Below are 12,866 nucleotides of genomic sequence, written 5' to 3'. Positions count from 1 at the left end.
AGGGAGGGGGGAATGACCGAGTGCAGGAGTCGTATCTGCAGCTGTTTGCTTTAAGGACTTTAGCCCCTCTACATGGGGCGCCTGCTTTACCGACAGGGCTAAACCAGCACCCCACAAATATTTTATCATCAATAACATGAATGAACTCAAAGGTGTTAAATCACAACAGGCAATATCACTTCATGGAATCTGGATGCCTCCAGTACTTCCTGGCTAAAGACATTTTCCATGCACATGTATGGATGTGTAATCTGCCAATATTCCAAACAACTGTTATACTTCTTCATCTTTGATGCATTTCACAGAGCTAAACAAACATTATGCCTTTGTAAAGCACTATAAAAAATCTTAAACGCATTAAATCTGGTGCAACAATAGTGATGAGCAGAAAAGAACTCACTGTATAAATGAGGAGGGATCTGCCGGGTGTGCTTCTTCTTCGCTTCTTCCGAAGAAAACTGATAGAGATGTTGGGTTGAACTCATGTGTGAGGAATTTCAGGCCAGAGTAAACAACAGAAGGAAAGTCTCATCTGGGATAAAAACACAGAGAGGAAGATAATCTGAGTCCAAGACCCTCCCTCCTCTTTATCCAGCAGAGAGTGAACAACACAAACACAAATTAAAATACATTTTTTAATATGAAATGACATAAAACTTGATTCATTTTACACCCTTTTAGTTGATTTAAGCCAATCTGAATTAGCATGATGCGTTTGTGATGAAGACACATATAAAGTCTTCATGGACAGAATGTGATAAAGGTTGACCAGATGTTTTCAAGATCTGTGTAGTGTTGTTTAGTAAGGATGCATGACTTCAGGTCATGGGATGATGGGCAAAATATTGGTTTTAATTGGAACGGCTGGATGTGAAAGAGACCAGGGCTGGCTCAAGGCACAGGCGATTTAGTCAAGTTCTGGGGTTCTGCTTGAGCCTCAAACATTTCAAATGAAGCCCTACTGTTAAATTCAAGCCTACTGCAAGATTGACACCTTCACTCCCCACCTTTCTCTCTGCTCTGCTCGCATTAACCGTCACTCTGCCACTCTCTCTTAACTCCTCGAACACACACTCAGCGCGCCCTTCCTGACATAAGCGACAAGATAGGAGAGGAGAGACGCGTTCAGGCCCAGTTGGAAAAACTCAAACTCGATCTTTTAATAGAGGGGAGGTAGAGAGATAATGTACGTTCTGTTTAATTAGCTCACGCTACTCGACTAATCCTACAGAACTCCTACTAATCCTTAAAGAGTTTGTTGTGACAACTATGAATGAAGAAAAACCCTAAATTTCACATTTTTCCAAGTTTATTCAATAAATGTTATATACTAGCAGTTGATGGACACATTTTTACATTCTCAATGATTACTTTGAATGTAAATAAAGAGTGAATCAAAGGGTAAATCCCCCCAGACCCCCCTACTGGTGTATAAGGCCCCACAATGTCCTCATATCCCAACGCACTGTAGTAAGCTTGATCGATCTTTATCGCAATATCAACTCTAATAATCAGGTCTCCTCTGGATAACTGTGTTGCACACTGGCATGCAAAATAAAAAAACTGATATTGTGTGGCAGAAAAAACTATATATTTTACCATTTGCAGTATCTAAACTCACCTAGGGCGCCAACATAGCCCCCAAACTCAGATAACAACATTGGATAAGAAAAGGACATTTTCAAAGCCCCCTGCTGGAGAGTTTCAGTTTGGGATAGACATCAGACTTTTTGACAGCAACCCTTATACTCAACATCAGTGAATCATCTGAAAGAAAATCTTCTTTGACATCTAATATGTCATTCACATAGATCTGTTTATTTGAAAAAAGAGGCCAAAACACTGGTTTATTACCTATACAAATGTTTTCATTTAGCCAAAGTAGCTGTTGTCTGGCCTCTACCCCATTCTTTGGTGACACAGTCGGAAACTGATACCATAAGGACAAAGAATTCATAAAACAGTGAGAAAGATTTGGAAAAGAGGTGAGTGCATTTTTCATTGAGAGGGCAGATAGATGAAAAAACAGAAAACATTTTCCTGCAAATGAATCACTTAAGGAAAGAAATAATTTGGATGAGAATCAGTCGGGATTATTATACCATCTCTGTTCCCATGACACTTTTAGACTGCGATCCAGAGCCGAAAGATTTATTAAACCGAGGCCACCATTCTCACGTGTCTTATACAGATAGCTACATTTAATTTTTCTGGTTTACCGTCCCAAATAAATCTAAAGATTTTCTTTTCATAGGTTTTAAAGAAGGTAACATCTGGAGAGGGCGACTACTGTCCGGGTCTACTGCAGAGTCATTTGACCCAGATCTGAATGCCGACTGTAGCCTTTCCCATTAAGCAAAAAAGCTGAGTGTTAGCGGGTTTTTTGACCAGTGGGAAAGCGGCTAAAGAATAGGGCCTAATTATTTTCTAAGACTTTTTTCTTTACCCCACTAATCCACAATTACATACTGAACTTGAACCCTTCTGAAAGCCTTTGTATTACATCACGACTAACAAGGTTATATTCAAACTTTCTACATCTGACAAATGATGTAACCATTCAGGAAGCATTCTTGTGTCACACTCCAGACGCCGTTTTCCGACAGCATGGTGCAGCCTGTGTCCTGAATGGATTTGTCTGGCTGCCCCTCTCCCCATTTGGTGAAGGTCAGAGGTTGGTTCTTCATATCCACCCCAAAGTTCCCCTCTGCTTTTTTGTTGTTCACGTTGATCCAGGCCATTTTGTAAACGTCCCCAAAGAACTCAGTCACGATGTTGTTCTCCGCCTCGTCCTGGGGCAAAGCCAGCTCTAAGCCTCGTTGGGAGCAGAACTCGACGGCCCTGGAGAAAGAGCCTCTCTCTTTGTAGGACACAAAGTATTTCTGACCGACTCTCTGGATAAAGTCGTAACTCATAGCTGAGGGGGAAAAAATCATACAGCAAATTAGAAATCAATGAGCATGTTTTAATTTTCAACTGGAAATTGAACATGGTCAGATGGCTGTGAGAGCTCAGTGCACTAAAACTCTTACAAGCAAAGGAAATAAAGCCTTTAGACTAAAAATACATTAGGGAAACAATGCTGCAAATGAGAAGAACGCAAATAAATTTAGTAACACGTTTAACCTACCATTTTCTGCATTCTGCAATCCTGCGTTTGCCCTACAACTCATGAACAGATGTAATAAATAACCTCTCACTTCTTGTGTCACACACTTTTTGCGCCGGTGACGCCCTTAACCTCAATTTCAGAGCGCTTCTCACTGGCGCTTACTGTTGCTAGGTTGCGATAGTTTCTGCAGCGGCACTTCCGTTTCCCTCTGTAGTGACCGTTGAGTCTGTTTTAAATCGCTCTGTATGCTTAATATTTGCTTTTATTCAAGGACATTTCACAAAGAAACATAAATACAATGTAAAGGAATCGTGTCCTGGTGTTAGCAGCAGCTCTAGAACTGGAAATTGTACCCTTGAAAAAACGAAACGATTCGCTTCTCCTCCGCCATTGCTGTTGACAGAGTTGATATTGGAGTACCCGCCCCATCTTGATTTTGATTTGTCAGGAGAAGTGACACTGACGAGCGCCCAGGCCCTTAATCTCTGATGACAAGAGAGTGTAAGTATGATGGGCTACTTACCCAGCTGTAACTTAGAAAGAGTCTCCTCTAAGGCTTTGAGATCCGGGCAACTGGAATCAGTGGCATCTGGAGCAAACACATCGAATTTTGTTTTCGATAAGTGCTGTACCAATAAACTCCTATTATTATTAATAGTATTCAAATAACATTTAAACCCCCCCTACTAAAAATCTAAACTCTATGAATATGTAATTATTGTTGATTTCAAAGTTTAAACATTTAAACAAGATGAATCTTTCATTAAGTCCATACACAGTTTGTCACATGGGTATTTCAATTGTCCACGTTTGGCTTCCAAATTAGCCGACTTGTGATGTCACAAAATCGTGCTCACACGCACGTCTTGAAGCCAGACTGAGGGTGAGCACAGACAAACGTACATTTTTCAGCAGCCGAACTGAGAGGTAAAACACTTTCTAGAGTCAGTTTCTGCATATTCATCATTCTGCACCTGAAAGGTAAACTTCCAATTTAAGGTAACGATTGGCAAAACACATTCTTAGTGGAGGGGTCTCTGATGGTTATCAGTGTAAATTGAATGTAACTCTTTGGGCTTGGATGTTTAGCGTTAGTAGACTAACAAATGTCAGTTTTTGGGTATTCCACAAACATCAACAAAAAAAGAAAAAAGATTAATCTAGTACTCAAGTGCTATTTAGTTATACAATACAATGTTTTTAAATGCATTAAGGAATCAACTGTAGTTTCCTGGAATTCACCATATTCACATGGCGGCCATTTTCCTCTACCATCATGCTGTTAACATGACGTACCGCTGTGATAACGTTGTAAATTGTGTACATGTAGGTAATCGGCCTTCAAAAACGGCCCTCAACGTAGTGAATCTAACAATGTGTTATCATTTAACTGCTTCCTGCTTAAACAGCAACTGAACACACAATGAACCTTGCAAATCTCAAGGGACATTGGGCCATATGTCAAGGACAACAACATGTAACCTGATGATAACACATTAACTACCATCAGACAACAGCTTATGTTAGCATTCAACCAATTTTTTGCTAACATTACCGTTAGCTAGCACTTAAAGCCTTTTCTATTGTATCTGAATCAGAATAATATACTTTATTAATCCCTGGGGGGGAGTTCGGGCAGCTGTGTCCCAATCAAGGGGCTGCAGCCTTCAAAGGAGGCAGTCCACGGAGGATGCTCCATTCGTGGTCTACGTAGACCGTTAAAACCGAACTGAAATGAGACAGTCTGGTCTACGGAGCATTTCCTGTCTGCGTCACCAGCTGTTCCCGGCCTTACACTTGCATCACCAAACGTTGCTCCTGTCGCCTAGCAACAGATATCTAGAGGGCTTACATTCCTCGGCCATGTAAAAGTCTGCAATTTCATTGACTTGGCACGCAATGCATCTCGGGATGCGTTGGGCAGCGAAGGCTGCACCTGATGGCCCCGGAAACGCAGGCATTTGTCGGCCGCATCTGAAGGAGCCTTCGAATTGGGACAGCCTTCAACGCGCTTCTGTGACACAATCAGCCTTCAAATACATCCTTCAAAGGATGCAGCCCCTGGATTGGGACACAGTTTATATAAAACAGTAATGTTAGCTCCCTGCCAGCTGTGAGGGATTTTGTGTGTCTTACGGTTAATCTTTTTGTGCCTGTTAAAAACTAGTGTGTCCATTTGTCCTGAAAATGTGCAGTATAAACAAGAAGGTAAGATGAGCTAAAACTGGACTGCTGTATACTTCACAAAATACAGGATGTATTACCTTGTGCACACATTACTGCAAGTCCGGGATTTCCAGCAAATCCAGGAAATCCTCTTTCTCCAGATTCCCCTGAAGAGCAGGGAAACATTAAACATGATGATAACAAATGTCATGGCGGCTCAGCGGACTCAAAGAGCCAAGTGAAGATAACATTTAAGGAAAGTGACATGAGAGGATGTAGATATATTTTCTGGAACTTTTTTGTCCGTCTAAGAGACTTTCTTTATATACCTTGTTGTGATAAAGTTCGTAATACCCACCTTTCTGACCTGGAAATCCAGGCATTCCATTTAACCCAGCAATTCCTCGTCGCCCAGGGAACCCAGGATCTCCTTTTTCACCTTTGGGACCAGGAAGACCTGGAAGCTGACCGAAGCCAACAGGAGCCATCAGGCAGAAGACACAGAAGAAGAGACTCAGCCTCATCTCCTTGATGCGGGTCTGAAATGTATATGAAATAAAGTGGAGAAGTTTCTATTTAAAGTTACATTAAAAACCTTTTATCAAAATTTGAAGCCAATATGTCAAAATGTATACAATGGAATCCAATGTGTTATTTCATAACCAACTGTAAGAAGAAGAAAAGGCCATACATTGCAATCTGGATGCCTCCAGAGGTGTCATGAGTCATTCTAGTTTAGTTATGTTTTTGTCTTGTATTTCGGTTTTCAGTTATTATTTCTTGATTTACCTTGTCACTTTGTCCCTTGTCATGAGTTTTCATCGTTTAGTTTTGTATTTTATTTATTTTAGTTTATTCTGTGTTCTTGACAGTGTTTAGTCTTGTTTAGTTAAGCATTTCACTTGTGTCTTTTTGATTAGATCATTTCCTGTTTTACTTTGTCACCTTGTCTCTCGTGTTGGTCCACTTCCTGCCTTTGTGTTTGCCGCTTGTTTGATTCTGTGCCCTGCCCTGATTGTTTTCACCTGCCCCTTGATTGTCTCACCTGTGTCTGATTAGCCTCACCTCCTAAGTTTATTTAGTCTTTGTGCTCCCCTGTCTCGTTGCCTGTTCATTGTCGTTCATCGTGTGTTAGTCCATGTCCATGACCTTACTCTTCGTGCCTCCCCTGATTTCCTTGTGTCCATTGGATTACCTGTTCCTGGTTTTGTTTGTGAGTTTATTGCTGTGTCTTTGATTTTCCTTTTTGTCTTTTGTTGGAGTTAGATTTTGTTTGCGCATTTTTGCCTTTTATTTATTAAATCCGTTAACTACGTCTGCTTCTGGGTCCTCACCTTTTTGTTTAAACCATAACCGTGACAAGAAGGTCCTTGCTTGTTGTAAGCTAAATACATTTTCCATGCATGTATAGATGGATGTGGAATATCCAGATATTACCAACAACTGTACTACTAGATAAACGTACACTTCAAAGCACTAAACAGATAATCAGCCTGTGTAAGATCCTAAACGCATTAAATCTGGTGCAAAAATTGTGATGAGCAGAAAAGAACTCACTGTATAAATGAGGAGGGATCTGCCGGGTGTGCTTCGTCTTCGCTTCTTCCGAAGAAAACTGACAGAGATGTTGGGTTGAACTCATGTGTGAGGAATTTCAGGCCAGAGTAAACAACAGATGCAAAGCCTCATTTGGGATAAAAACACAGAGAGGACGATAATCTGAGTCCAAGACCCTCCCTCCTCCTTAACCAGCAGAGACAGAGTGAAAGAAAACATCTCTTAAAATGAACACATATTAAAATAAAATATGATGTGATAGTTATATGACCTCTTGTAAAGAAAGCTAAGTACGTGACAGAGTGTGTTGAAGGTTAACCAATCTTTTTCTCTACCAAAGATCTTCATCCTCCTGTGTGGAAAATGTCAGGCCAGCGAGGATGCTCTCGGAGTTTTCACGGATCAGCTTGAGGAGGTTTTGTGCTCCATGTTGTTTTTTTATATACTGGGTATGATGGGATGGGTGAGACGGGTGTGAAAGAGACATATCAACACGTGAATGACAAACAACTATAAAGCATGAAATGAGGAGTTGAATAAATCTGTGCCATGTTCAAAACACAAATTCTGATACAACACTGCCCTCTGCTGGACATCGTCTCGACTTGCAATAATAAAACATTACTTTATGTGACGCCAAGAGGCAAAGTTGCCAAATGAGAAATCCTTTGGTCAGTAGCGTTACTCATAAGCACTGTCTTTGACAGATGTAGCTGCATCAGCTGTCAAACAGATCTTTAGGGATGTTCACAGAACCCATCGATCGATCGAGTAAAGGGTTTTGTTTATTGTTACGTTTGTTGTTTTTCACAGGAATATCTGTGCAACAGTAATAAAGCCATGCAGCTCAAGCAGTTATACTTTTCTTGTTAGACTCAGTTTGACCACATGGAAAACAAAAAGTTTAAGAAGAAACTCTGGATCTTTGAAGATGTAAACATTTAACATGCAAAGGAAAATGATAACCGTTTATGATTAATATACAAATACTAATACAATGTAAGAATGAATAATGAGAGGACACATGATGAACTTTCTTTCAAGGTAAGACATGCAAAGGCTATATTCGAACTTTCTATATCTGACAAATGATGTAAGCAGGTAAGGAGCAGTCCTGTGTCACACTCCAGACGCTGTTTTCAGACAGCATGGTGCAGCCTGTGTCCTGGATGGATTTGTCTGGCTGCCCTTCTCCCCATTTGGTAAAGGTCAGAGGTCGGCTTTTCATATCCACCCCAAAGTTCCCCTCTGCTTTTTTGTTGTTCACGTTGATCCAGGCCATTTTGTAAACGTCCCCGAAGAACTCAGTCACGATGTTGTTCTCCTTCTCGTCCTGGGGCAAAGCCAGCTCTAAGCCTCGTTGGGAGCAGAACTCGACGGCCCTGGAGAAAGAGCCTCTCTCTTTGTTTGACACAAAGTATTTCTGACCGACTCTCCGGACAAACACGTAGTTCATAGCTGTAAAAATGAGAAGAAGACATGCACCAAATCAGCAGTGAACACCTAAACGGCTATGTAAATATCCACCGAAGATCATCCTCATCATCGCTTTGCAAACGATTTTAGCAACCAGCTGGAAGGTGAAGCCTACAAGCTCTACAGCACGGTTAAACAGAAAATAAAAATTTCACCAGTTAAAGAGAGTCTGATCATTGCTCTAGCTGGGGCTGCTACGACTTCCTTGAACACACCTTGTAGTTCTTGATTAGAATACTTACCCTCTTCTAACTTAGCAAGGCTCCCCGTAAAGGTCTTCACGTCCCGGCGAACAGAGGCAAAGGGATCTAGATTAATTAGAATATGTTCAGTTACCAAAAGTGCCACACAGATGTTGATTCACCAATCACTTAAATGGTTCACAATAGTAATAATAAGAGTAGGTCAACACCTAGTATGTGGCTGACCGCATCAGGTCAATGTGTTACAAGGACTGTCCTTATGAGGCCGATAACAACGTGTTTGAAAGCAGGTGCGAGCTGCGGACGTAGGTGAGGACAGCGGAGGAGCAGCAGAGGAGCAGCCCCGCCTACTCCCCTAACAAAGTATCCAGAGCCGTATTGACAGAGAGTTGCGTCAGTGCAATGTCGCGACTCTCTGTGTGTGCTGTGAAAGTACCGTCACTCACCCACTTAGTCAGTCAGTCAGTGACATACAGACCGGTGTGTAGAGCTGACCCCGGCGGTCAGCCAATAATAATAATAATAATAATAAGCACCTTTCGAACAATAAATACAGCTCAAAGTGGTTAGCAAGAAGCAAAATAAATCATCAAAACAGATTGAAGGAAGAGGAAACAAGGAAAGAGTGCCATAATAATAAAATAGAAAGTAACAGTCAGTTCATAATAATGTTATTTTAAATATGTAAAAGTGAATTAAAGGAAAAGTTATGCCATTCATTTGTAATGGTTTCAGTGACTTACAGTACTTCACTTGTTGTTTTCTCATCATTTGAGCAATCTTCTCTATATTAATTTCTTGCCTATATGTGTGTAAAGCGATGCACACGCATTTAAATTTAATAAGATAAGATAAAACAAGATGAGAAATACTTTGTTGATCACCGACTGGGGGAAATTCACTTGTTACAACAGCTCAAAATAAAGGAAAAGGGTAATCAAGCGATAGATAAAAAATGCAAAGGACATTTATACAGTATTGAAGTATAGAAAGAAACATCTAAAAGTTTCGGCTTATTTCTGCCAGCTGAATTGGACTCTCCACTGATGAAAATAAGTGTATATATATCACCTGGTCCACACAATATAGCTGGTCCAGATAGTCCAACAATTCCACTCGCTCCCCTAGCCCCTGAAGAGAAGGTAAGAAGAACTTAACCAACACTTAAAAATAGACACTCACTCAAGCAGCTATATTCATCTTGGTCTCCATAGTGGAACAAAAAATTGGACCATCTTGCTAATTCTTTGGCCCGAAGGAGACATTTAACAACTTACACTGTGACCACACATTTTTGGCCTATTGTCCATGAAGCATTAAGGCGCTCATTTAGTTTTACAATAATCCACACATTGATGTCAAGATGTTCAATTCTGTCTTTATGGTTCTAGGTATCCTCATGTCCGTATAATAAATTATGCCGTTATGAATTACGTGTCCGCAGTCCATGAACACCACTGTTTGTGTCCTGTGTGTGAAATCGAAAGTCAATCTTGGGATTATATTTAAAGTTGTAATCTGGACGATCTCAGTTCCGTTGTCTTTGACGGCACCTATGGCGATAAATGGTATTTGCGGGAGCAGACCTCCCAGTAGTGTTTGGGAAATGATCTGATTCTTTTGAACGGCTCTTTGGTGCGAACGACGGGAACCGAGTCGAGTTGTATCATAAATTATTGGCAAATCATTGACGTTGATTACTTGTTCCTAAATTATTCTGCTCTTTCCTTTAAAATTTTAAGTGCAATGCTTGTGTGTTGACACGGGAGAATAGAGTGCAAGCACGTTCACGAGTCTGGCAAAGTACGACAGGCCGTTCTTTTGAACGGCTCTCGGAAAGTAACAAGGCCATAAGATCCAGCTCCCTTCAAAGACCCGTATTTCCCAACATTGGGACGTCAGCAGTTGGATCGGGTTGTAACTTGATTTTCCTCGCTGACGGTCGCTTTGCTTTTTAGACTGTTTGCCTTCATCTGAGCGTCGAATTTGTTTCTTTTTCTTTGGATTTTTACTTATTTTTGAAGTTGTATCTGTAGTCATCCATCTTTTCTTTGTTTGTTCAGCCATAGTAGATACTGCAAATGCAAAGGCTTTCATCAGTGTGCCATAGGCTCAATCACCATTGTGTTACCTCATTCGGCGATAGAGAGTGACTTAACAGACATTTATTTTAAGAGAGAGATTATTACTTTAAGCTTCATCCATAATCTTTTGACTGTGCGGTATTGGTTGAGAACGGTACTTCAAGGAAACTTTAACAGAAGGAAGTGAAGTGAAGTCACGTTTGGCCCAATATATATAGATGGACCACATGTCTCCATCTGCTCCCATTGTACAAAAGTGATGCCAAAATAGTCCCTGTGATAGGCGCTGCCATCTTGCGATGGTGACGTCACATGGAGCCAGAGTCTGCGCAGTAGAGATCAGCGGGTGGCGCCGCCACTTCCGCTAACCAAAATACACAATTAACTTACCAAAAAAACAGCAAGGATCTCGCATGCCGCCGTGTTTAACAGCAGCACAGCTTCTTTGTGTTGGTCTGAGGTTATCGTTCACAGGTATGATCGATCAATGACTGTTTTGTTGACCATCTATAACCCCTGACAGCCACCACATATCTGACTTCTCTGCTTTAGTGTTGCACGCACAGTTATACATTCAGCTGAAAAAAGTTAGTTTGAAAGTTGTGCTGACTGACAGGATAATATGTGAAATGTGGTTCAAAATACAAGAACACTTTCAATTACGTTCTGTAACTATGAACTAGCATGAGACAGGATTGGGCAGAAAAAAAGTACCTGCATGTTAAAAAAACAACTTTTTCAAACTCCACCTTGACATCTTGTGCTACGGCTCGTGATAAGACAAAAAGCAGATGCAATGAAACTCTGCTTTAAGCTATTAACTTAATGGGGTGCTTGTTCAGCTTTTAATGCTAGCCAGCTTTTGTTCCTTTGAGACACATCTGTTTGCTAAAAAATGTAATGAAATCCAACATGACCAAAGTGTGGTCATAAGTATTCTTTAGAGAACCGGTGTGGTAATGTTGGTGACACCAACCTCTTGCACCTTGTGGCCCTGCAATTCCAGCAGGGCCGTTCATACCCCATGGCCCAGACTCCCCTCTGTCACCTTTGGGACCGGGAGGACCGGGAGGACCTGGAGGCTGACTGTAGGCGGTGGGAGCCGTCAGGCAGAGGATACAGAATGGGAGACACAGCTTCATCTTCAGATAGCAGACCTGAAATCCATATATACCACAATGAACAGTTTCCTTTCTACAGGCTCCTTCTGAAATAGAATTTACAATAAGTTACAACCAATTTATACAAAGTGTTGGAAATGTAAGCCATGCCATTTAGTTTACACAACGACAGTAACCAGTCTCCAGGAATTTCTGTGTCATTGTCATAAAATAACTCCACAACTAGTTAGTCATAAATATAAAGAAACTCACCGAATAATCGAGGAGCAATCCGGACGTGCTGCTTCTTAATGCTTCCATGCAACAGTGGCAGAGATAATAGCTCAGAGTCAAAACTATCAGAGATCCAGGCCAGAGGAAATGAAAAACAGGTGAAAAATCTATTTTTATGGAATAAGACACAGAAAAGATGACCACACCTCCCTCTGTTTCGAGAATACAGAGCTTGGCAACAACAGATTTCTTTCAAAATACATTTAAAGACATTGTTATTTTTGTTTTTGACACATGCGTATTTTAAGTCCTTGAAATTCTCTATTTTTAGGAGGAGGATTCATAGTTGATTTATTCATGAACTGAGGTGGTCTAAGATTTAACCTCCACCTGATCACCACACATTTTGTCACTTTCATATTTCTGGGAAGAACAGTCTCAATCACAGAGAAGATTAACCGGAGAAAAGACATTATGACGTGAGCAAAGCAACGGAGGAAGTAAGGCGACGTAATACGTGTAAACACGCTGCAATCTCTGGGGCCTAGAAATAAAACCAATGCAGAAGTGCCAAAAAGTGCAGTTCCTCGAGGCTGTCAATGCCCATTAGACCCCAAAATAAAACGGCCAACTTTTAAGTAGAATTAACTTGTTTACTGGCCAGTTTTGGTCTCAATAAGTAATATTGTTATTCATGGCAACTGTACAGGGATGACTTTTTATATAAATCACCCTTTTCAACAGTGTTAAGTCTGAAAATTATGCATAACTAGCAGTGTCGTCCCTTTGAGTGACAGGTGGTTGCTGCGAGCTGACTGCCCCTTTAGCTTTAATTCAGTCACTGAACTTAACCTGTCTGTCAGGTACCACCACAAATTGGATCTCATTTGGTTGCCCGGTGGTCCACTGAGAGGCGGGATGGAAGATGGACCAT

General features: G+C 41.0%; 1 protein-coding gene across 1 annotated transcript; it reads right to left on the bottom strand.

Moving 5' to 3' along the window:
- Positions 1 to 1,730: 1,730 nt before the first annotated feature.
- LOC138612646 (mannose-binding protein C-like) lies at positions 1,731 to 11,740 on the bottom strand. The gene is made up of 6 exons (XM_069686013.1): positions 11,575 to 11,740; positions 7,959 to 8,293; positions 5,637 to 5,817; positions 5,377 to 5,445; positions 3,636 to 3,701; positions 1,731 to 2,917 (listed from the first exon to the last, which is right to left on the bottom strand). Exons 1-6 carry the CDS (start codon positions 11,738 to 11,740, stop codon positions 2,535 to 2,537), a joined length of 1,200 nt encoding a protein of 399 aa, XP_069542114.1. The 3' UTR covers positions 1,731 to 2,534.
- Positions 11,741 to 12,866: the final 1,126 nt, after the last annotated feature.

Source organism: Semicossyphus pulcher, unplaced genomic scaffold, assembly GCF_022749685.1.
Source record: "Semicossyphus pulcher isolate SPU_LCO1_2020_fin unplaced genomic scaffold, fSemPul1.0.p SCAF_8, whole genome shotgun sequence".
Taxonomy (NCBI): Eukaryota; Metazoa; Chordata; class Actinopteri; order Labriformes; family Labridae; genus Semicossyphus; species Semicossyphus pulcher.
This window is presented reverse-complemented; position numbering and strand designations above follow the sequence as displayed.

Coding starts and splice junctions, on each gene's coding strand:
- LOC138612646 (XM_069686013.1), bottom strand. CDS start 11,740: ATGAAGCTGTGTCTCCCATTCTGTATCCTCTGCCTGACGGCTCCCACC. Junction 8,294..11,574: donor AGGGCCACAAGGTGCAAGAG/GTTGGTGTCACC, acceptor TCATTTTTACAG/CTATGAACTACGTGTTTGTC. Junction 2,918..3,635: donor TCTTTCTAAGTTACAGCTGG/GTAAGTAGCCCA, acceptor TTTCCCCCTCAG/CTATGAGTTACGACTTTATC.